At 37.9% G+C, this 22,564-nt stretch overlaps 2 protein-coding genes across 10 annotated transcripts; one reads left to right on the top strand and one right to left on the bottom strand.

The window, feature by feature from the left end:
* Positions 1–491: 491 nt before the first annotated feature.
* Positions 492–11,759, bottom strand: CBX3 (chromobox 3). 3 transcript variants are annotated; one of them, XM_014480792.2, is made up of 6 exons: positions 10,809–11,759; positions 10,271–10,322; positions 7,313–7,455; positions 4,528–4,690; positions 2,371–2,465; positions 492–1,787 (listed from the first exon to the last, which is right to left on the bottom strand). In XM_014480792.2, exons 2-6 carry the CDS (start codon positions 10,292–10,294, stop codon positions 1,661–1,663), a joined length of 552 nt encoding a protein of 183 aa, XP_014336278.1. In that variant the 5' UTR covers positions 10,295–10,322; positions 10,809–11,759; the 3' UTR covers positions 492–1,660. The 3 variants fall into 3 exon arrangements, with proteins under 3 accessions (XP_014336278.1, XP_005903752.1, XP_070225550.1); XM_005903690.3 differs by having other exon boundaries at positions 11,475–11,759; XM_070369449.1 differs by having other exon boundaries at positions 10,271–11,759.
* Positions 11,760–12,522: 763 nt separating this feature from the next.
* HNRNPA2B1 (heterogeneous nuclear ribonucleoprotein A2/B1) lies at positions 12,523–22,325 on the top strand. 7 transcript variants are annotated; one of them, XR_011463977.1, is made up of 14 exons: positions 12,524–12,755; positions 15,489–15,524; positions 15,622–15,732; positions 15,894–16,040; positions 16,258–16,468; positions 16,607–16,708; positions 16,784–16,864; positions 17,351–17,413; positions 18,552–18,671; positions 18,915–19,037; positions 19,634–19,716; positions 19,874–20,788; positions 21,094–21,166; positions 21,775–22,325. XR_011463977.1 is itself a non-coding variant. In XM_070369448.1 (12 exons), exons 1-11 carry the CDS (start codon positions 12,750–12,752, stop codon positions 19,693–19,695), a joined length of 1,062 nt encoding a protein of 353 aa, XP_070225549.1. In that variant the 5' UTR covers positions 12,523–12,749; the 3' UTR covers positions 19,696–19,716; positions 21,775–22,325. The 7 variants fall into 7 exon arrangements, 1 of the variants encoding a protein (XP_070225549.1); XR_011463976.1 differs by having other exon boundaries at positions 21,094–21,229; XR_011463979.1 differs by lacking the exon at positions 19,874–20,788 and having other exon boundaries at positions 12,523–12,755.
* Positions 22,326–22,564: the final 239 nt, after the last annotated feature.

The following is a 22,564-nucleotide window of genomic DNA, read 5'->3' as shown; positions in this document are numbered from 1 at the left end:
GCTTTGTCTTAGTCAATATAACAATGTTATCTTGCTAGAGGACATGTTTCTCCTTAACAAAAACCTTCTGACTAATCCTGTCATCTTAAAATGTATATTATAGAGTGGGTCTAGTAAAATCTATTGTTCATTCTAATCCTGTTAATTTAAGATGTATGTAGTGGGAGTGAGTCTGAAAAAAGTATATAAGGCCTTGATAAGACTAGCTAGTGGGGCATACCCCATCCCCCTTCTGATGTCTGTGTCAGAAGCTTCCTCTGCCCCTTTTCTTACTTTAATAAAACTCTGCTACACAAAAGCTCTTGAGTGATCAACCCTGGTCCCTGGACCCAAAGCTAAATCTTCAGCGATCACAAATCCGACATTGTTCACAGTAAGCTATCAGTGATACCACTGATCATATTTATAAACATGATGTTATTAATTCAGTGAATATGTCTCTACTCCCACCATAAAGGTCACCAGATAAAGAAAAAAAAAGTCTAATCACATAAAGGAATATAAAACTATTTATTGACCACTGTTCACCAGTATTTACAATAAAGTAAACAATATACAGTTGAATAACATTCTGATTACTACAAAGTTATTGTTTTTCTTGGCTTCTGCTGAACTAGTAACCCAAAATACTGAGAAAATTGAGCCTTCATGTAAGGAATGGATTGGAGTCAAGTCTGAAAAAACATGTAGGTCAAGCGTAGATTAGAAAAGTTTGTTCACTCATTTATTCCTGTAGATCGTAAACTGCCAATATCTGATTAGGTTTCCATGAACAAATCTGAGACATCCCATGTATCACAACCTTTCCTAAATACAGCACAGAGACTTCAATTTCTTGTAAAACAATGGTTCACCAGAAGGAATCATCAAGTGTCCATTTAATTAAGTTTTGCTTTGCTATATTAAAACATACCAGAATTTTTCTACTTTTTTCATTTGATTGGGAAGGTGGTTGATAGTGATAAAAATTTTCCTTCCAGGGTTTCTGCATATAAAACTGCATTTATATGCAGATTCTGATAGGGATGCTTTAAAAAATTACCCAATTTAAATTCCTTAATGTGTCTAATTACAAAATTATTTAATTTGAAAGGTTAAGACTTAAAATTTTAATCTAAGTTGAAGTTATTTCTTATATTGCTCAAAATGATGTAATTCCAGAACATGGGCTTATCCATGGTTATGAAAGGCTGTGATTTAAATATATTTACCAAAACAAAAACCACAACAAAAAAATTAACTTCCAAACCATTTACATATGTCTTTTATGTATACATATAAAAAACTTAGAATGGTCCTCAGGCATATATGAGTTAAATGCAAATTCTAAATTCTGATTGAGTAATGACTATGGAGATTTCCTCCAACATTTAGAAAAACTGTTCTCTAATGCTGAGGAAATAATATACCATGGTATCAAATTATTTCCTACTGAAGGAGGCAACTACAGAAAGCTTTTATTTGTTCAAAGTAACCAGTGCTACAGATGGAAAAAAAAAAACAAAAAACCCAATGTAACTTTCCCAATATTACTTCAAAACAAACAAATCAAACCTGATTTTCATTAGAATGTAGTTATTTCTTCACACTAATAAATCAAAAAACCAAGACCCATGTTTTATATATATATATAAATATATATAAAAGGCAATGCAAACAATTATTGAGCCTCATCTTCTGGACAAGAATGCCAAGTTAGTCTCTCTTCATAAAAAGCAATTACAATTTGAGGACACTTCATATTTGCCTCTTTTGCCAGTACCAAGTCTGCCTCATCGGAATCTTTCCTGTCATGAGAGAAAAAAGTATTCAGTTAAAAAGCCTAAACATTTTTTTGTCAACTGATAACCATGCATTTAAAAAATTATAATTCAATCAAAACATGTTTAAGTGCTTCAAGAGGGTTATGTGGTTACTTGTGGCTGTGTTCCAATAAAATTGCATTTTGCAGACAGGTCACAGTTTGCCAATCACTGCTTTAGCTAAGTAACGCGAATCATTCTTTCAACAGATAACTACTTTCCACCTAGAGCTTCCCTGGTGGCTCAGTGCCAAGAATCTGCCTGCCAATGCAGGAGACAAAGGTCTAATCCCTGGGTCAGGAAGATCTCCTGGAGAAGGAAACGGCAACCCACTCTAGTATTCTTGCTTGGAAAACCATGGATAGAGGAGCCTGGTGGGCAATAGTCCTTGGGGTTGCAAAGAGTCAGCCACGACTTAGTGACTAAAACCAACTTGCTACCTAATGATGGTGAACTATTTATAAAGCCTAGATAGACAGGTTTTTTAAAAAATTCACAAGTTTTTTTTTTTTTTTAATAAAAAACATATCTATTCTTACTTTAAAATATAATAGCAATTCACACTCACCATTTCATGAGGAACATTAATTCTCCACTGCTGTCTGTGGCACCAATTATTCGTTCTGGATCAAGACCTCTGGCAAAACCTCTCGGTTTATCAGCCTGTTCAGAAGAAGTTAAATGATTATATAAATGTTTCCACACATTTCATCATAGAGCAAACTAATATTAACTTCCAATTTGTCTTCAAGACATACAGCCTTCTGATAGTGAAACAAATGACTAGATCAAGAGTACTAAACACCTTTTAATTTCCATTAAACTTATAAGCAGAAAAAATAAATTTAGATGTCTATAAAAATATTCTGAATCATAAATCAAGAAAACAGAATTTTTTTCAAAGACACCCCAGGGCAGGAAAAACCCCAAATCTCTTATTTTTAATTAATGATTATAAACTCTTGAAAGTAGTATTTCAAATTACTTCTAGGAATCAGTCTAAATTACATATTTTTAAAAGCACAAACTATAAATAGCAAAATCGTAAAAAGTTTAAAAAAATTGACAGTAATCAGTGCTGTAATCAATCTGAATGATAACAAACCTTATAAAAATAAACCCGTGGCTCTCAAAAGTGTGGTCTGAGGGACCCCCAGGGATGCTAGAAACCTTCTGGACTATTTATCTTCATGATCTCCTTTTTTCATGTATCTGTGACTCTACATAATCTTCACATACTTCTACCAAGCAACATATCACAGCAAACTGAATACTGAACTAAAGTCTTATTAAGACAAACACTGACAAAATTTGCAAAAATGTAAAATGCCAGGCCTTGTTATTCTTAACTGAAAATACGGTATTTTATAAATTTGTACTTTAATTTCAAATGCAGTTAGTACTGAAAGTTACAATCCATATAAACAAGTTTTTTGGGATCCTTGAGAATTTTCTAGAGTGTAACAAATCCTTTTCCCCCCCATGAGACTTTTACATCATTACCTCAAGCTCTGGAGCCAGACTGCCTAGGTTATAATGATGTGCCTAACCTCTGTGGCTTTGGGCAAGTTAACTTGTGATTCAGGTTCATTTTCCATAAAATACATACTATTAATACTATCTGTTTCATAGACATTTCGAAGTATCTGAAACACAAATTTAGTTATTCAGAACACTGCCTGGCACATTACATGGGCACAATACAGGATAACCATTGTTCCCTGGTGGCTCAGTGGTAAAGAATTCACTGGCAAATGCAGGAGATGGGGGTCTGATTCCTGGGTCAGGAAGATCCCCTGGAGAAGTAAATGGCAACCCACTTCAGTATTCTTCCATGGGAAATCCCATGGACAGAAAAGTCTGGCAGGCTACACAGTCCATGGGGTTCCAAAAGAGTACCATAGGACTTAGCAACTAAACAACTGTTATGAAATGGTGCTCCTGTGGAGCATGTGGTAGACTTTCAATTTACTTATAACTGATTCTTAACATTGCCACCTTTTTGCTTTGGTTGCTAAAGCATTCAGAACCAAATCTATAGCCCACATCTGTTTTCCTTCTATAAAAACAAAGATAATACACCTACGATCTTGACAGAGTTGCCATTAAGTTATTGGAGTACCTGTAAAGTACTTTTTTAAAGTTGAGGGTAGAAGCAAGGATGTAATTTGCCCAAAGCCACAGAGAAATCAATAAAGCAAAGGTTGGTTCAAAATACACACGCAGTGAATGAACCAGTTTTCTCAATTCATGCCAATAAAAAACTATTATGCAAGATTATATACTTCAAAATCAAAGCATTTTGGGGGAATACTAAGAATCATATGCCAAAGTTTTGGTCACTACCACTCACTAATGATTTATAATCAGAATGTGCGATGTAGACTGTTTTCACTGTATTGTAAGTGATTTTCGATGATCTAACTTGGTATTGTTTTTATTTAACACAGCTGGTTTAGATCAGAGGAAATTATCTCATCTGGCGCCAAATCCATCACTGTACCCGAAATAACAGTAGCACAATGATTTAAAGAAATTTAAGTGCTTACTGGACATTTACACAATGTAGGGTTAAATCATGCCTCTCCTTTCATCCTAAATATTATGTATTTAAAGAGCCTTTTTAATGATATTTTTGAAGTACTAGTGTCTTAAAAAGTATTTTAAAAAATCAAGCCATCCTTTTACAAAGAAGCCAGTCTGCTGGCCAATGTTTTATACTTACAGCATCTCTTTTCTTCTTTGATTTGCTATCATCAGATTCACTGTCAGACAAAGATTTTCTTTTTGTTCCATCTTTTTCTTTACCAGCTTTTTGAGAATTAAGAAATGCTTCAATTAACTCTGGACAATCTAAATTTTCTTCAGGTTCCCAAGTATTGTCTGCACTGTGTTGTTTAAAAGAAAAAAAAAGTTCTTGGTTAATAACCACTATCCAGATCAATTTAATAATACCTGACAAAAAGCCATCTGTACTGCAGATACTTCCCCCACATGAAGAATCTGTACTTCATTTTGTGTCTACTTCCACAGTCTGTGCTAAGTGGGTAATGTGTTGTATTACCTCCTAGGTAACTGAACCTGACTAGCAGAATAAATGCAGCTAATATTTTTCCAAGTTACACAGACAACTCACTTTGGAATTTCTCACTTTCTTTCAGAAAAGTGAAATCTGGATCCCACCCCAAATTACTTTATCAGATAGTGCCCAGGGTTAAGGCCTCCAATACTGTGTTTTAAAAAACGTAGTTCAGAAGCATTCTCAAACATGAGACAGTACAGCAGAAATTGAAAATACTGTCTCGTGTTTGAGAATGCTTCTGAACTACGTTTTTTAAAACACAGTATTGGAGGCCTTAACCCTGGGCACTATCTGATAAAGTAATTTGGGGTGGGATCCAGAATTCACTTTTCTGAAAGAAAGTGAGAAAGAGTTGGACTGTGAAGAAGGCTGAGCGCTGAAGAATTGATGCTTTTGAACTGTGGTGTTGGAGACGACTCTTGAGAGTCCCTTGGACTGCAAGGAGATCCAACCAGTCCATTCTGAAGGAGATCAGCCCTGGGATTTCTTTGGAAGGAATGATGCTGAAGCTGAAACTGCAGTACTTTGGCCACCTCATGTGAAGAGTTGACTCAATGGAAAAGACTCTAATGCTGGGAGGGATTGGGGGCAAGAGGAGAAGGGGATGACAGAGGATGAGATGGCTGGATGGCATCACTGACTCGATGGACGTGAGTCTGAGTGAACTCCAGGAGTTGGTGATGGACAGGGAGGCCTGGCGTGCTGCAATTCATGGGGTCGCAAAGAGTCGGACACGACTGAGCGACTGATCTGATCTGATCTGATCTGATTTCAATTCTACTCAAAGTGGGAAATGAAGAAAGAATGTTTTTTACATTTTTAATTGGTTGGGAAAAAAACTTCAAAATAAAAATCATGTTTTGGAACCCATAAGCAAAAGAATTATTAGAACACTGTTTACTATATTGCCTATTGTTGCTTTTGTACTATAGTCACAAAGCAGCTGGGACAGAAAGCCAAAGCCCCAAAAGCTCAGATTATCTTTTAGTATGGGCTCTTTCGGGAAAAAGCTTGCCAATCCCTGATATAAGGCCAAGATGACCATTTTCATGTTTTTCAGAAGGGATGGAAAGAAAATGAATATCAATTACCAAATGTGAAAGATCAGCCTACAACATTTGTGACAAGATTGCCAACTTTGTGTGCTTTGATTCAAAAAACTTTTACAGAACTACACACAATGAAATGAATTATTTTAGAGATGCTAGGAAAGATGCTTTAAACCTCTGGTTACAACAAGGTCTGTTGATGTCCTGAGACTCTAAAATTGGCAGACTTAAGAGTAGAGGAGGACAAAAGAGCTAAAGTGGAGCCTCCATTCTGTAGTGTTATTTCAATCAAATATTACCTAATACATTATACAGGAGATAGCAGGTCCTTAGTCACACTAGTGGCCTCAACCATGGAGAGAAAGAGGGAGGAGTTAATTTTCCAATGTTTTGATGGGTAAGATACAAACAGCTTTTAATGTCTCATAGGATAAAATAAACAAAACCCACAAAACTGTCTGCCATATGAAGGTAATCACTTCTTTAGCAAATTGGTTAAGTCTTACTTAAAATACTGCAGACTTGGTTCTAATTGTAAGAAATTTTTTTCTAGTGCCTAAATCACAAACTTACATATATATATTTAAGCTCAACTAAGGGTACTGCAAAAATAAAACAGAGAAACATAAATCTTCCACTCAAATCATAATTCCCAAATTGCTGTGGAGGTGATTTTAAATGTGAATGGTAAAAGCAGCAGTAGATAAGAGAACCATCATACTCCCCACCTCAACCAAGCTCAGAAAACTGTTGTCCACCTCCACCTTTCCATTTTCAATAGTCACTGCTCAGTCTTGCTGTTTTTGTGGTGTAAGATTAGAATTCAAGTAAACTGTACATGATAAAGTTTGAATATAATTTTTGCATGTAAGTTATTCACAAAACAGTAACATTATAAAGACTGGTTTTGATAGCAATTAGTAACAGGGAATATGAAGAACCAGGTTGCTTAAAAAATACCCAGGCTCTACTTAGAGATTAGGAGAACAGTAAGCCTAGGGTAGGATCGGAATTATGATGAGCACTTCTGTTTAAGACCCACTAGTATATCTTATATAGCGTCAATATTTTTTAATGTCCACTGTAGGGAAACAATATAATTAATTAGCACAGTATCCAACTACATTAAAAAAAGCAACCTGTACTCTATATATTTATATAAATTTGACTCTCCAAGGTAATCAACTAGTCTCAAATCTACTTGTTTACAATTGTAGGCTAAAGACTTGACTCTTTAAACAAGGTACCCTGGATTAAAGATGCCTTTAAATTCAAAAAAACCTATGAGAAAATGGATAAAAAGATTTTAGGCTAAAAATAAACATTAAACACTACTTAAGTACAGTTAAACATATAATAAAAGCACTGAGATTTCTTACTCTGTAAATCCCTTCCACTTCAGGAAATACTCCACTTTCCCGTTCACTACACGGCGGTCCAGCACTTTTTCTACTACAAATTCTTCAGGTTCTGCCTCTTCAACTTTTTTACTCTTTCCATTTTGCTTCTTTCCCATTTTTTGCTAAAACAAGAGAGAGAGATTTAAGAGATGTCTTTTTCTTGTTTGATTTTTGAGTACATTTTAAAGCCTAAAATTGCTGATATTATGATTACATTTAACACCTAAACTTTCACTTTTATATCCCAAGGCAAACACTTTCTGAAAAAGTTAACAGATAATCCGCAAAATCAAGGAATGGTTGATTCTGTGGGTTTAGCTCAAACCTATCCCCCTCTACCCTTCACTAAAATAACTTAATCAAAGACATTTCTCTTGAAAATTGTTTTATCTTTTCCTAGTTTTATTTCTACATAATCTACAAGACCAAGTATAGTAGTTTTCACTCATTGTAACTATAGGACAGCAAAAAACGACTATTAGAAACTACTAGAGACTAATACAAAGGAGAATAACAGTGACAGGTCTTATTAGGTGAACCATACACCCATTAAAAATACAGCTACCAAACTCTAAGAACCCCCCTTTTCAATTCAAACACCAACGTTAAAATCTGTACAAAAAAGAGAAAAGATAGCTGCAGAACGAAAATGTGGTTCAGAACCCTGATATCAATTGCAGGGTCAACCAAGGAGACCATAAGTAGGTTTAAGAAGGACAAAATCGTTTCCCCACAATTTCGGTAAATATTACTGACCACTTGGAACAAATCTATAACACTGTTACTTCAAGAGGCCAAAATGCTAGATCACTTTAATTCTCTAATGAGAAAAAAAATCCTTTTCTTCTTGGTTTCTCAAGAGAAAGACTCTAAACTGGTCAATGAAATTCACTTAAAACAAGGTTTTAAGTGTGTGTGTAACACTATTTGAGAGCAGCAGGACACCAATATCCCAATCTACTTTCCAGTAACTCAAAATGGAGACTAAGGGGGGAAACCCCACATTATGCTCCTCTTGTAATCATTTCACCTTAAAACAGGTGTTATTTAAGAAAAATCGTAATTGTCCAATTACTAAAGTCATCCCGCACATTGCATGAAAGCAGGGAAAATTAACACCAATGCCTCAAGATTACAAAGGACATTAAAAAATACGTTATCATTTAGAAGTGTATACACACACTTCGAAATAAATATCCTATGAAAGAAATAAAAATCCTGTGAAATTTAAATAATGCAGCAAGCATCTGATTTTGTTGGATATCATTCTCCATGTTAGGGCATACAACTTTCATTTGTCAAGATACTTGGATATTGTACTTAGTCCAATAACTTTCTGCCTCTGTACAGTACAAAAAAGGTAGTGGTAGTGGGAAGAAAGAAGAAAAATTAACATAGACATAAAGCTTACTAGATACTGATCTTAAATGAAAAAACTATGTCCACGAAAGCTAAGAGGCTAACGGAGTAAAGAGACAAAAATAAACACAGAAAATTAAAAGATAAAAAAATTTAGCAGAGGAAACAAAATATTTACTACTATAGCACTCATAAGCTGGTTTCAAACGTTCATCTTTTTCAACAGAAAATCCACTCACTTTCCCACTTAAAGCACACATTACCTCACAACACTAACAAAATTATTTTAAAATGAAAGGTAGATACTGAAGACTATCAAACTGTAAGCAGGAGCAATTTAACTTTAACAGAAGCCATCTACTTCTGTATCTATATATCCAGCCCCACAGTCTCAGGGACAGGTAGCTCCTTTCCCATCCAATACTTTAGATACTGGTGATTGTAAAGCCAATTTAATTACCTACATTTTAGTTTACTGATTATGAAATTTAAAAGAGAGTTCATTCCTGAGAAGTGTTCGAAGATGCTTTGGGCTTTCCCCATGGATGACCGGGAATAAATAATGCCACCAGACATGCTTTATATTTCATATTTAAACATTTCTCAGGATGTTTGACTTCAAAGTGCAATCTAATGATGAAACAAACAAAAAAACCCACCAACTTGTCCTTTTGTTGTGAAACCCAAGGGGAGAATTCACAAACCAAAATGAAATGTTTTGCTCATTTAGATGTTAAAACACTAACCTTCATATACTTGCAATTATTAACACAATGTATTAGAATTACATATTGTGGGAACCATAACTTTGAATTTTGTGGTTTTTATGTGAATATTTCAGTGCTTATGTTAAAATTTGTAACTTAACATGGCTGAATACACATATGTCAACATATCTATAGAACTTTTAATGAAACCTAAGAATGCAAACTGTGGGTTTAAGAAACTGCTGGAGAGAAAAAAAATTGCTCAGAAGATCTAGTCTTCTCTCTTTTCTGGACATGTGTGATGTTTTTCATGCTGAGTATTTTAAAAAACTGCACCGCAATGATTTAAAGTCCCTCTGTAGTTCAGAATAAGCACGTTTGAAATATGACAGTGACCAAAACAATTCGAAAGACACAACGACTTTTTGTCTCAATCTAAGTGTACAAGATATCTATTCTTTAAACAGGGCAATACTGAAAATACCTGCTTTCTCTAGAATTCAGTATAGAGTAACTTAGAGAACAGTATACCAATCAACAAGGCTTTATTGCTTTGTCTGTCTATGCTTGTAACCGTACTCCATGTCACATAAATGTGTGTATCTTTCTTCCAAGACAAAAATACTTGGTAAAATTCACATTGTGGTACCCTCCCCAAATTAGGTTTCGTTAAATGAATCAAAACACCATGAAGTCAAGTGAATATAATAATTTCCTTTTTTGCTCCTAACTTCCCATAACAGTTGTGGGGGAGAGGGGACTTGGAAATATATATGGGTGTAATTTCCCAACCACAGAGATGCAGTTATAATTTTGGGAGGAAAAAAGTTTGAATTAGATCCTTAAATATTTTAGGTTTTCATTAACTTACCAATGTAGTTTTATTGGAGGCCATCTTTTATTGCAGACTTGAAGAGCTATTACTAGAAAAATGCATGACAGTTAAGAAGTTTGTAAGACATAAAAAGATACCTACATACAAGTTTTTGTTTGGATTCCAACCCCCACCTAGGTAAGCTCATGTCATCAAACATATACACAAGTCCATAGAGAAGCAGTTTTAAGATTCTGCGTAAACTAGTGATACGTGCCTGAGAGTATTATAAGTGCTGTAACTTATCTATACAACCTTACTGAGAACCTAGTATCCGCGAAAGCTTTACAGGGTAAAAATTTGACCAATTTTTTTTTCCCCCAATCCAAATCCCATTTAAACCATAGTCAGCATTTTTAAAAACCGGCAAAATAACTTGGTTCAAAATCAGACAAGTGCCCAATCGATTACAATAATTAGTGTGAATTTTTCCTCTAGACATTAACAATCTGAAGAGTCGTCTATGTAATTTAATTCTAACTTGGGTTTCTTCTTAGAGACCTTTCCAATCACTAGTTGACAAACTAAAACATACCGAGATGCTCCAGTTACATTTCGTGCCACTTCTGAAAACAAATCAGCTATTTCTGCACTTTCATCCGCTCCCCTTAAACCCCTACCCCACCCGGCTTAAAGAGGCCTTAGCGCCCGGCCCCTAACCCCGCCAAAGGAGAGCGCGGGCCTCGTGGTCAGCGCATCCGAGGGGAGAAACAAAAGGCCGCGGCGCGGGGGCTCAAGGGCACTGCGCCACGGGGCCCGAGCCTCTCCCCACCCGCGGCGGCCACGTAACGGAGCGCCCGCCGCAGTCTGCGGACACTCGGCTGCGCGGATGCGGGAGAATGCACCGCCCTCCCTGGAGGCCCAAGTCGCCGACCAAGCACTGGACGGGAAGGAAGGCCCCCTCAACCTCGTCCGGGATGGGGGAGGGGAGGGGAAAATGCGCTTTGTCTAGAAATAAGGCGGTTGCCGCCACAGCTTTCAACCTTGTGAAGAGTCTCATCCCCTAAACCAACTACAGACGCCGGCCCGGAGCCAGGCCCGCCACGGGGTCTCTGTTCTCTTCTCCTTTCCTTCCCGCCAGGTCCTGACTCGGGGTCCGGCGAGGAAGGATAGGAAGCGGGGAAATGGGGGTCTCTGGGGCTTATGTGGCATCTTAAGCAACACCACCGAGTGAAAGCTAGAGAAAAAAAAAGACACCGACTTCACCGCCTCTGAGCTGCTCCGGGTCCCGGGTCTGCGACGTCTCCGGCCCTGCGCGCCTCAAGCTCCAGTCACATCCGAGGGGGAGGGGGGCTGGGGAGCAGCGCTGCGCGCGGGGCCGCCACTGGGGGGAGGGGAAGGTGGCACCGCCCACGCCAGGCAGCCGCGAGGGGCGGGGTGGGCGCGCGCCCCGGGGAGGGTGGGGCAGCGCGCCGCGCAGTGCCCGCCGGGAGCCCGAGCCCGGGCCCGAGGGAGGGGGGAAAGGAGGGGGGTGGTGACGGCGGCTCTTAAAGAGTTCGCGGCGTGGCGTCTGGTGGTCCCCCGAGGGGAGGGCGAGCAGGGGGCTGAGGGCTTCGACCTAAGTGTACTCGGCGGGGGTGTTTCCTGCTTTGCTGCCGCCTTAGCGACTGGCGCCAAAACAGGACTCCGCCCACTTCCTCGCCCCTGGGGTTGGGTGCCTCCAAAAGCTGGGGGTGGGTGGGAGGAATCGGGAACTAAGAACGAGCACCACTTTCGACTACCTGAAATGTGGACCCCAAAAACATTGGCCAGGGTTAGGGTGGTGGATCGTTAAGTGTAATTCGTTGACTAGAAGTCGCTTCGGGTATTTCCGGAAGAGGCCAGTCGGTTCTCCGCGCAGACGGGGTAGGATAGGAGAAGGTGGGGGAGGGAAAACACAGTGGAAGAGGCTACAAAGATTTTTTTAAAACTGGGGGCCGGGGAAAAGCTATCGAAGCGTTGCTGTAAGGACCACCTCCTGGGTTGAGGGGGCTGGACCTTTGGGTTGAGGATTAAGCTCCTCCCAACAGCGTTAATTTCAAACTGCGCGACCGTTTCTCACCTGCCCTGCGGGGGCAGGCCCCAATTCCGAGAGACAGAAATACGCAGGACTCGAGCCTTCCGCAATTTACAGAGCCCTTTTACGCAACTGACGTCCAGCACCAGTGCTGGCCTTAAAAGGGGAGGGGCACGTACTTGGCGCTAGGAGGTCGTAGAGCGTTCCCGCCATTGGCGGCGGTTAGGACGTTTACGCAACGGCCTGACGTAGGGGAAGACGCGTTAGTCGGGGGGAAGGTTCTAGAAAAGCGGCGGCAGCGGCTCTAGCGGCAGTAGCAGCAGCGCCGGGTCTGGAGTGGAGGTGCTCCAGCGGTGTTGTTTCTCGAGCAGCGGCAGTTCTCACTACAGCGCCAGGACGAGTCCGGTTCGTGTTCGTCCGCGGAGATCTCTCTCATCTCGCTCGGCTGCGGGAAATCGGGCTGAAGCGACTGAGTCCGCGATGGAGGTAACGGGTTTGAAATCAATGAGTTGTTGGAAAGGGCATGGCGAGGCCGTTGGCGCCTTATTGGAAGTCGGCCATCCGCCTCCGTGGGAGAGCGGCAGCGAAATTGGGCCACTTCATAAGCGGTTGGTCTCAGGGTATTTTTGGAGAGGGGTCGTTAGCAGAGGCCTAATTGTACAGCACCTTCCCCACCCTCAGCCTCACGGCGCCATTTCCCTTTGCTGTGGGTGGGGGATGGGGAGCTTCCACATGGCGGACGCAGCCCCTCTTTACTGAAAGTGGGGCGCGGAGGCAGGAATTCCTACATCGTTTTTAAGGAAGGGTGGTATGGGGGTCCCGGCGTCCCCGCGTTGGAGCGTTTTGGCGGGTTTTGGGTCCTAGCGAACCGGGCTGCGGAGCTTCCCCTCCCCCCTCCCGGGAACCGGATTTGGCGGCCGCCATTTTCATTTCTCTCCTTCCTCGCAGCGATTTCTTTTTAACTCTCTAAATTTGACTAGCTTGACTTTTTCAGTAAGGACTAGAAGTGGGTAACTATTTATTTCTCTTTTCGGACTGTTTTCATGCTATTTCGAGGTGGATTCCGAGTGTTTACGGAGCTTGGCGCTTTAAAGTCCTGCGCACCTCATTAGAGGCTCGCTCCCTTCCCCTCGATGAAATGGCGCCATTGCGTTCAGGAGCCGCACCGAAGGGCGGGGGGAGGGGCGGCGTTCTCCTGGGCGGTTTCGCTCGGCCTAGGAGGTGAAACCCTCTAGGGTGTTGGGCCCGGTTTCACGCGAGCCATGGTATAAAGACCTCACATTTTGTTTTTCAGTCCTTGTTTGAGTAACAGTTTTACCTGCGTTTCCGGTGATTGAAAAGGCAGTTGAATCGTAGGAAAATAAGATGAAAATTTTAGAGAAGATTATCGTTTTTGCGGGAGGCCGTGGGGAAGGTGGTCTTTGGGGGTGGGCGGTGTTCGGTACAGAATCCTTTATTTTCCTGACGGATTCTTTTTTAATCGTATAATTTGTTTGTATTTTAAGTAGTATTTTTATCGGGGAATTTAGTCTTTACTGGGTAAAACTACGGGTGTTTTTTTAGTGATAAACTTGAAATTATGAGTTTAGTTGTACTCTAAAACATGGCTCGGTCCCTCAATGCGTGTTCTGCTGTATACAAAACTTTTATTAGGCTGAGCCACTATGTTTTTGAACTTTGTCACTTGCTTTTCTCGTTTATGTTTGCAATCATGGTTGATGATTACATTGATAAGCATAAGGTCTCAAGCGAAGGGGGTCTGCCTGGGTATTTTCATTGACCCTAAGCACGCTTATAAAATAACTTTGTTTGTAATCGATAGTGGACAGCGGGTAAGTTTGGAAAATGAGGTAAGTAATGAGTTTTTGCCTTTTGTTAGTGATTTGTAATGTTGTAGATGTATTTTAGTCTCTCTATTTGGGTTTTAAAAGGCCAGTTAACTGACAAGTATTTGGAATAAATAAAATATGCTTGAGTGTACAAATACCAGTATGCCAAGTTACTGTTTTAATAGATCTTTTAAGTGTTTCATAAGCTACTTTGAGAATTTATTTGTCTTTTCAAAAATGTCAGAATCTTAAAAGTAGCTATACAGGCAAAGAAATCTCTGAATTATCACTGTTTTCTGAACTGTTGGGATAATATCATGCATGGAGAGAAACTTCATGGAACTATGGGTTGAGTGTTGTAGTTCTATTTAATAAATTTAACTACATGCACTTGGTGGCTAATTTTCTGTGTTTCTATGTTATTTAACCTAGTCAACTGAAAACCAAATACAGTGGTCCAGGCTTCCTTAACTGATAGCGCAAAATACAGAGCTATTAATGTAGCTTATATTGCGTGCTGGTTTGTAAGGATTGAGATTTCACCTCAGGCTCTCTTTTCACGTGAAAGTTGTTTTATGCTGTGTAATTTGCCAGAAGACCACTGAGTTCTACATGGTGAAGTGTAAATCGTAGTAGTGATATTTTGTAACTAGAGGGGATAGTCACAGTGGTCATTTAAATATTTTTATGGTTTTTGAAAAAAGTGATTACAGTGTCTTTTACTGTATTTGTCTTTTGGTTCAGTAATAGTTGATTGTGCCGTCAACAAAACCAGCTATATTAAAGTATGTGCTTTAGACACCGTTAATCATAAAAGTCATTTTACCTTGGTCAGAAAACATAAATTTTGAGGCTATTTTGCCACATATATTGAACATTTAAGATTTTCTCTGGAGAGTTGGTATATGAGAAAGAAAGTCAATACTAAGTTTTCCAGGGTTTTGAAAATTGAGTTACATTATAGTCACCACCAGAGGGAGCAATGACGGGAAACTCATTTTTTAAATGCTAAATCCAGAAATAAATGGGAACTGTGGGTTATAAAGCAAAAGTTGTTATATTTTAAGAATTTGTATTTGAATATGTAAAAGTGAACTTCTCTGTTCTGAGTTATAGGATCGAATGCAGATGTTGATAAGACTCTTAACTTTACAGTCACCAGGGAATAGATTTGCTCTTCTTTCTTCAGAAAGATTTTTTTTAAAACTAAGTAATGCTATATTTGTTTAAACTCATTTAATGTCAAGTAAATTTATATCAAGCATAATGGTTTTGAAACGTGTAGTTTGGTTGAGGCAATTTTTTTTTTTTTTTTTTTTTGGTGTAACACAACTAATATGCAGTTTAACATATGGTTTAAATTTGATGTAAGTTTTTTTTTTCCCCCCAGAAAACTTTAGAAACTGTTCCTTTGGAGAGGAAAAAGGTACTCTGCCAGCAGGTCACCTCATATTTAAGAATTTTATTTCCAGCATACAAAAAGAAAATGTAAATAAAAATTGAAATGCTGTTTTCCTTTGCAGAGAGAAAAGGAACAATTCCGTAAACTCTTTATTGGTGGCTTGAGCTTTGAAACTACAGAAGAAAGTTTGAGGAACTACTACGAGCAATGGGGAAAACTTACAGATTGTGTGGTACGTTAATTGTGGAAGTGCTTAGGGGTACTAATCTTTCAACTGTTAGATTTCTCTGAAAGATGTTAAGTGACTTAGAGAAACTCACTTAAATTTATGTTGATTATTTTTAAATGCTGTAAGTAATAACAAATGGTAACATCACTGCTTTGTATTTCAAGGTAATGAGGGATCCTGCAAGCAAAAGATCAAGAGGATTTGGTTTTGTGACTTTTTCTTCCATGGCTGAAGTTGATGCTGCCATGGCTGCAAGACCTCATTCAATTGATGGGAGAGTGGTTGAGCCAAAACGTGCTGTTGCAAGAGAGGTGAGCAAATAGGCAACTTGTTTGTTCAGTAAACAATTTGGGCCTAAATTCTGTTTCACAGTTAGTGGCTTTTCGAAGAACAAGGTTCTTTATCATAAAGGTGCCTTACTTAGTATTTGGCCATAAGATAGAAGCCATGCTTATTACCCAGATAGTGTGCTCTTACTCCTGTTTGTGGTTTCTTCTGTCAGGATGACTTTTTTTCCTCTTATTTCAGGAATCTGGAAAGCCGGGGGCTCATGTAACTGTGAAGAAGCTGTTTGTTGGTGGAATTAAGGAAGATACTGAGGAACATCATCTTAGAGATTACTTTGAGGAATATGGAAAAATTGATACCATTGAGATTATTACTGACAGGCAGTCTGGAAAGAAAAGAGGCTTTGGATTTGTTACTTTTGATGACCATGATCCTGTGGATAAGATTGTGTGTAAGTGTTTATAAGTGCTAGGATTGTAGTTCTTGAACATTTTGGGTATATTGACACCTACAACTTTGTTAAAAAGTGAGCTTGAAACTTAGCTATTACAGGATGCTGACTTAATGGACTCTGAACTTTTCATTCCAGTGCAAAAATACCATACTATCAATGGTCATAATGCAGAAGTAAGAAAGGCTTTGTCTAGACAAGAAATGCAGGAGGTCCAAAGTTCTAGAAGTGGAAGAGGAGGTAACTTTTAATTCCATATTTTTCTTAGGATTTATTTGTATAAATGTTCATTACTAACCAGGGTGTTTATTGCAGGCAACTTTGGTTTTGGAGATTCTCGTGGTGGCGGTGGAAATTTTGGACCAGGACCAGGAAGTAACTTTAGAGGAGGATCTGGTAAGTCCACCTTCTAAGCTTAGGAGGGTGAATGTGCTTGAAAAACAGTTTTGATTGGAATCTAGGAAGTCCAACCTACTTTGTTATCTGTAAGACTTAAAGTGAGATCTGTCCTAATGGGATATTCTAATTTGGTTGGCAAGAGGTAACGTTTAAAATCAGATTTGTATACCTCTAATCATGGACAGATAATGGCAGAGATTGTTTCATGGTCTTCACTTTCTGGAAGAGTTAAAAGGACATTGTAGCCATTTTAAATTTAGGAGACATTTTATGAATAGTGAGGTTTGAAGAGATCTAAAAGTTTCTTTGTTTTAGGCTTTATGTATGGGTTAATCTCAGTTAACTATGTAGTAAGTAGAAAAACTGCCACTGTCCATTGTTAACTGCTTTTTAAAAGTGGACAACCTGGAGGAAGTAGAAGCTAAAAAATTGAGTGACATAAACCAGAATGAAATAATCCTCCTTTTCTTCCGCCCTTAACAGATGGATATGGAAGTGGCCGTGGATTTGGGGATGGCTATAATGGGTATGGAGGAGGACCTGGAGGTCAGTTTTTTCTACTTTTTGATAATACCTGTCTAAAATCTTAAGCATAAACATGAAATGTTTCTTCTAAATTTTCATCTTAGCTGTTGAAAATTACCAAAAAAATTACTTGGAGGTGGTGTTATACTTTTGCAACATTAATTGGATAGATTTTAAATAAGAATTTAAAAGATGCCCAATTGTTTCTCAAGCAAAAGAATTGGAGATAGTGATATTTTGTATAGTGTTTTCCTTAAAAGTATTAAAAAGTGGTTATTGGCAAGATGAACATTATGACAGGGGAGTGTTTGTAGGAGCACTGTGTTGTCTCATCTCTTACCAAGATGAATCTACCAAGGACAATGTCCCAAAAGTCCCCAAGAGAATTTTTCCAGAACATACCTAGTGTGCTGCTTCTGTGTCTAGCTAAGGTTTTAAGCCACTGTTAAGTTTTAGTTCATGTCTTTTATTGAAGTACAGAAAAGATAGGTACTTAATGACAAATGTCGAAAGAAGAGGTTTGAAACTGAGCTCAGGATAGACCTCATTCTGGTTTTGCACTGATTAGGCATGATTTAAGTTACGCTCCTACATGTCACTATTTCCAGCTTTGCTTTGAAATCCAAATATTGATTTGGTTTTATGAGAAAGATGAGTTTTTACAGTTAACTGCAAGCAATCTGAAACTACCGATTGAAGTTTTAAGTCAGTGTGAGTTTGCTAATTTCTGGTTCTTCCCCCCTCCCCCCATTTCTACTGAAGAAAAAGGTATAGTGGGCATTTTATTTAAGAGAAATGGTAGGTAATTCGCATTAGCCCACACGTCTTGTCTGCCCCAACTTACCCCACAAACTTACACAAATATAATTATTTCAAGATACCGTCAAGGGAATCCATAATATATTTATTTAGTTTTTGGGGGAGACCAGTGGCATTACAGATATTTATAAAGGTTTTACCCAGTTGGTTGTGGGTAGGCCATCTTCACTGGCAACTGTTCACCAAGGTGGATATTCAGAATCTGCCCTTGAGGCTATTAGAGAAGATGTTATGGAAAGAATCTTGCAAAATTAAGTTTTGGAAAGCTGGAAATGGATATAATAAGACAGTTCAAATGGCGTTGAAAATACTAATTACTTAAAGGCTTATTTTATAATAGGTGGCAATTTTGGAGGTAGCCCTGGTTATGGAGGAGGAAGAGGAGGATATGGTGGTGGAGGACCTGGATATGGCAACCAGGGTGGGGGCTACGGAGGTGGTTATGACAACTATGGAGGAGGTAATAAATTCACCTGCAACCTTTATGTGGGAATTTGGATTGGAATTAATGGATTTAACACGTAAGATTTTTCATTTCATTGTTGTCAATAGTTGTCTTTAAAAATGTAGAACTGTAGATAGGTGTTTTGCATTCTGCTTTGTTTTTGTGGGAAATTTGTCTAAAATACCTAGCATGTATCATCGGTTTAATACTTGATTGTATGAGGTTCATTGTGCAAAAATTTCCAAATTTTTTTTACAGGAAATTACGGGAGTGGAAATTACAATGATTTTGGAAATTATAACCAACAACCTTCTAACTATGGTCCAATGAAGAGTGGAAATTTTGGTGGTAGCAGGAACATGGGGGGACCATATGGTGGAGGTAATTAGATTTTTCAGATTAGTGATGAAATGTTACTAAGTTTTCATGACTTGAAGATGACAATTGTTCATTATTTATGTTTGGGTAACACGTCCCACCAAATACAAAGTGTTGCGGAGATTAAAGTTGTGGGAAAATAAGAATGCAACATCACCTTGGGAAATTGTAGAGGTTGGGGTATCTAGTAGTGTAAAATAAATGAACTACATGTTTTCAGTGGGATTTTTCCTTTTGGCTGACTAAGAAAAAGCCAAATTTGCTGAGAGCACTTTGCAAGTGGTATAAATTTTGTATGACTTGGATCTTTGAAAGCTAGCTTAGTAAATCTGAATTTTTAGTTCAAATTGTTATTCTTGAGATAGATTTCTTACATTTTCTTAAGCTGGTTATACTTTAAAATCTCTTAACTTGTATGATTATGGGAAAGAGCCCTCTAAAAGAATAGCAGTGATAATCTATGAATCTGGATAATTTGTCTCTTGAGTAAAGAGGTTAACTAAAAACAAGTTAATGGTCTGTGATCTGCTTGTTTTAAAGACTCGTTATAAAATAATTTGGGAAATTAAGTGTGTTTTCTCTTATTCCATTAACTTTAGGAAACTATGGTCCAGGAGGCAGTGGAGGAAGTGGGGGTTATGGAGGGAGAAGCAGATACTGAGCTTCTTCCTATTTGCCATGGGTAAGTAGCTTTTAAGTTTTACATTGTTAATGTCTTGGGAGACCTAGCTGCCAGGAGTTAAAAGCTTTTTAGGATCATGTTATCTTTCCTTAAAATCTGGTTAGATGGATAATTTCATAACCTATTTTTTTTTTACTCTTTACTTCTGTTGAAACAGGCTTCACTGTATAAATAGGAGAGGATGAGAGCCCAGAGGTAACAGAACAGCTTCAGGTTATCGAAATAACAATGTTAAGGAAAATCTTATCTCAGTCATGCATAAATATGCAGTGATATGGCAGAAGACACCAGAGCAGATGCAGAGAGCCATTTTGTGAATGGATTGGATTATTTAATAACATTACCTTACTGTGGAGGAAGGATTGTAAAAAAAATGCCTTTGAGACAGTTTCTTAGCTTTTTAATTGTTGTTTCTTTCTAGTGGTCTTTGTAAGAGTGTAGAAGCATTCCTTCTTTGATAATGTTAAATTTGTAAGTTTCAGGTGACATGTGAAACCTTTTTTAAGATTTTTCTCAAAGTTTTGAAAAGCTATTAGCCAGGATCATGGTGTAATAAGACATAACGTTTTTCCTTTAAAAAAATTTAAGTGCGTGTGTAGAGTTAAGAAGCTGTTGTACATTTATGATTTAATAAAATAATTCTAAAGGAAATTGTGTAATTATAGACTTTTTATTTTAAATAAGTTAAGGAGTGGGTAGTATAATTAAGGTCTATTGCAAAGCTGTTATATTTGTGTAAGATAAATGCTGGTCAGATGTAAGTGTGTTGTCTGCAATTCATGAGGATTAAATTATCTAGATAACTTAAGGGATATCTCTGCAAGGAGAAACACCTTTTTAGATCTTTTAGATGCTGCTGCTTCAATGCAAGGAAAGGAAAATAACCCCAGCGAGGTACTCTTCAGGGATACAGGTCTAGTACAAGAGAACTCTTTGACGGCTACTAAGGTCAGCCAGTCTTAAAAAACTGTGCTGTTTCTACAAAGCTTTAACTACAGTAGTTTTTAAGGATGCCAACGAAAGCTGAGGGTGTAGAGCAAAATAGTTCTAAGCTTCAGTTAAACTTCTTTAGGTAAGATCTCATTTACTTTTCCTTTCTTAATTTTCCTCCCCCAAAGATAAACTAATACTCTTCAATGGTCTTTCAGTATAGTTGGTTCTTATGTAGTATAACATAGCTATAAATTGAGTTTAACAATTTTATAAACTCAAGAGAATAATTTTATAAACCCTGTTTTCCAATCTGTCATTTTACTTATATTATTTTGGTTGTTTTTGTTTTTTTTTTCCCCCTTTTTTTCCTTCTTTCCCACCCCCTCCCCCTCTATGAAGATTCAGGTGCTTAACATATCATTTTTTTCCCTGCTGGAATTTTAGCATTGATATGAACCATGGACAAGTATATTCTGCTGCCACAAAGACTGTAAAGTGCTTCATTTCAACAGCTGAGGCAAGCCAAGTGATCATTAATAAAGCTTTTCTTGGTTCCTTCAGTGGTGTTGGTAGTAAAATGGTAGGTAAAAGTTAGGCTGCAAGTTAAATCATGAAATTTCCCATCGTTAACACCCTTCTGTATTCACATTTCTTGGATCAAGCATTTTGAGTGAACTAGGGCTTTTTTTTGTTTGTTTTTAAAATAAAGACTTTTTTTTTTATTTTGATACTGTTCTAGCTTTACATGCATATCAGGATCAGGCTAAGGAAAAGGTAGGGCAAGATGGTTGGATCTACTTTCAGATAATATGTATTTATGAATAAAGTGTCTGCATTATAAATCTGTACATATCCAATTCTAAATACTTGGGTTTAAATGCAGTAATTCTTTCCCAATCCCTACCCTATAGGAGAGAGATAGCTTGGCTGCTGAAATTTCATTTCTTAGATGTCATCAGAGATTGATTGCCTGGCTTTATTGCCTTTTCAGGAATGTGATAATCAGGGCATATTCTACTGTATGCACCTGAGTCTTCTTTGATCCTAAGACCACCACTGAAGTTATTTAGGTTCTTTGGACAAACATGATAAACTTCTTCAGATACTTTTTTTTTCCTTTGGCAGGAAGGTGTCTTGCTGCAGGTAACTAATGAAGAAGTGGTCAACCACAGAGTCTTCAAGAAATAAGAAATTCTGTACCATCTGAAAGTAGTTCTTGTTGGTGCCTTCATTTTAAAAAAGCACTCTTTTAAGATTAAAGGGAAATGTTTTCTGATAAAACAGACTTCATTTAGTTACAGGGTCTTAATATAAAACAATTACAAATTGAGTATTGTTTGTAAAAGAGTAAACATCAAGTCAGCTAGAGAGATAAATGTTATCATGTTTTGAATTAGGTTTTGTGAGTAGACAGATTAAAATTCTATTTTAAATATAAAGTTATAAAATAAATACTTTTGTATTCAAATACTTGGTGTAATGTTTACACATAAAATGTGAATCTTGTTCTATGAACATTAAGTTGTCTAAAGGATTGCCATCCCCTAGATTTTTAAAGCAGTTTCACAAAGCAAATGCATATTGCCATTTTCCTTTCAATATTGATAGACAAATGAGAAAAGCATTGTGGACATTACTGGCTGTCCCTAATAAAATGCCATTCTTTATACACTGTATATTCAGCGTTTGAATAATGCTATAGATTTCTGGCTTTGCCTTGTATGTTTAACATTGCTGGTGGTGGTTTTAAAATAATTACAGATTTTAACCAGCTAAAGTGGTCCAAAAGAGGTGGCTATGCAAATGCATGGAGACATAAAATCTCTGAATTAGGTTTGTTTTGTTGTATTACACTAGTATCGTGGTTGTCTTGAGGGTTAAACATGATGGTATACCTGGATGTTAACTTGAAACA

This window comes from Bos mutus, chromosome 4 (genome assembly GCF_027580195.1).
Source record: "Bos mutus isolate GX-2022 chromosome 4, NWIPB_WYAK_1.1, whole genome shotgun sequence".
In the NCBI taxonomy this organism is placed as follows: Eukaryota; Metazoa; Chordata; class Mammalia; order Artiodactyla; family Bovidae; genus Bos; species Bos mutus.
The sequence above is the reverse complement of the archived record's forward strand: the minus strand, read 5'-3'. Positions and strand labels throughout refer to the sequence as shown.

Bases quoted from the DNA above. Each gene is read 5' to 3' on its own strand.
- CBX3 (XM_070369449.1), bottom strand. From the start codon at position 10,294: ATGGCCTCCAATAAAACTACATTG. The intron at 2,466-4,527 runs GTAAGTATAAAA...TCTTCTGAACAG, and splicing joins CAAAGAAGAAAAGAGATGCT to GCTGATAAACCGAGAGGTTT. The intron at 1,788-2,370 runs GTGAGTGTGAAT...CTCTCATGACAG, and splicing joins TTAATGTTCCTCATGAAATG to GAAAGATTCCGATGAGGCAG.
- HNRNPA2B1 (XM_070369448.1), top strand. The intron at 15,733-15,893 runs GTACGTTAATTG...TTGTATTTCAAG, and splicing joins GAAAACTTACAGATTGTGTG to GTAATGAGGGATCCTGCAAG. The intron at 18,672-18,914 runs GTAATAAATTCA...TTTTTTTTACAG, and splicing joins TTATGACAACTATGGAGGAG to GAAATTACGGGAGTGGAAAT.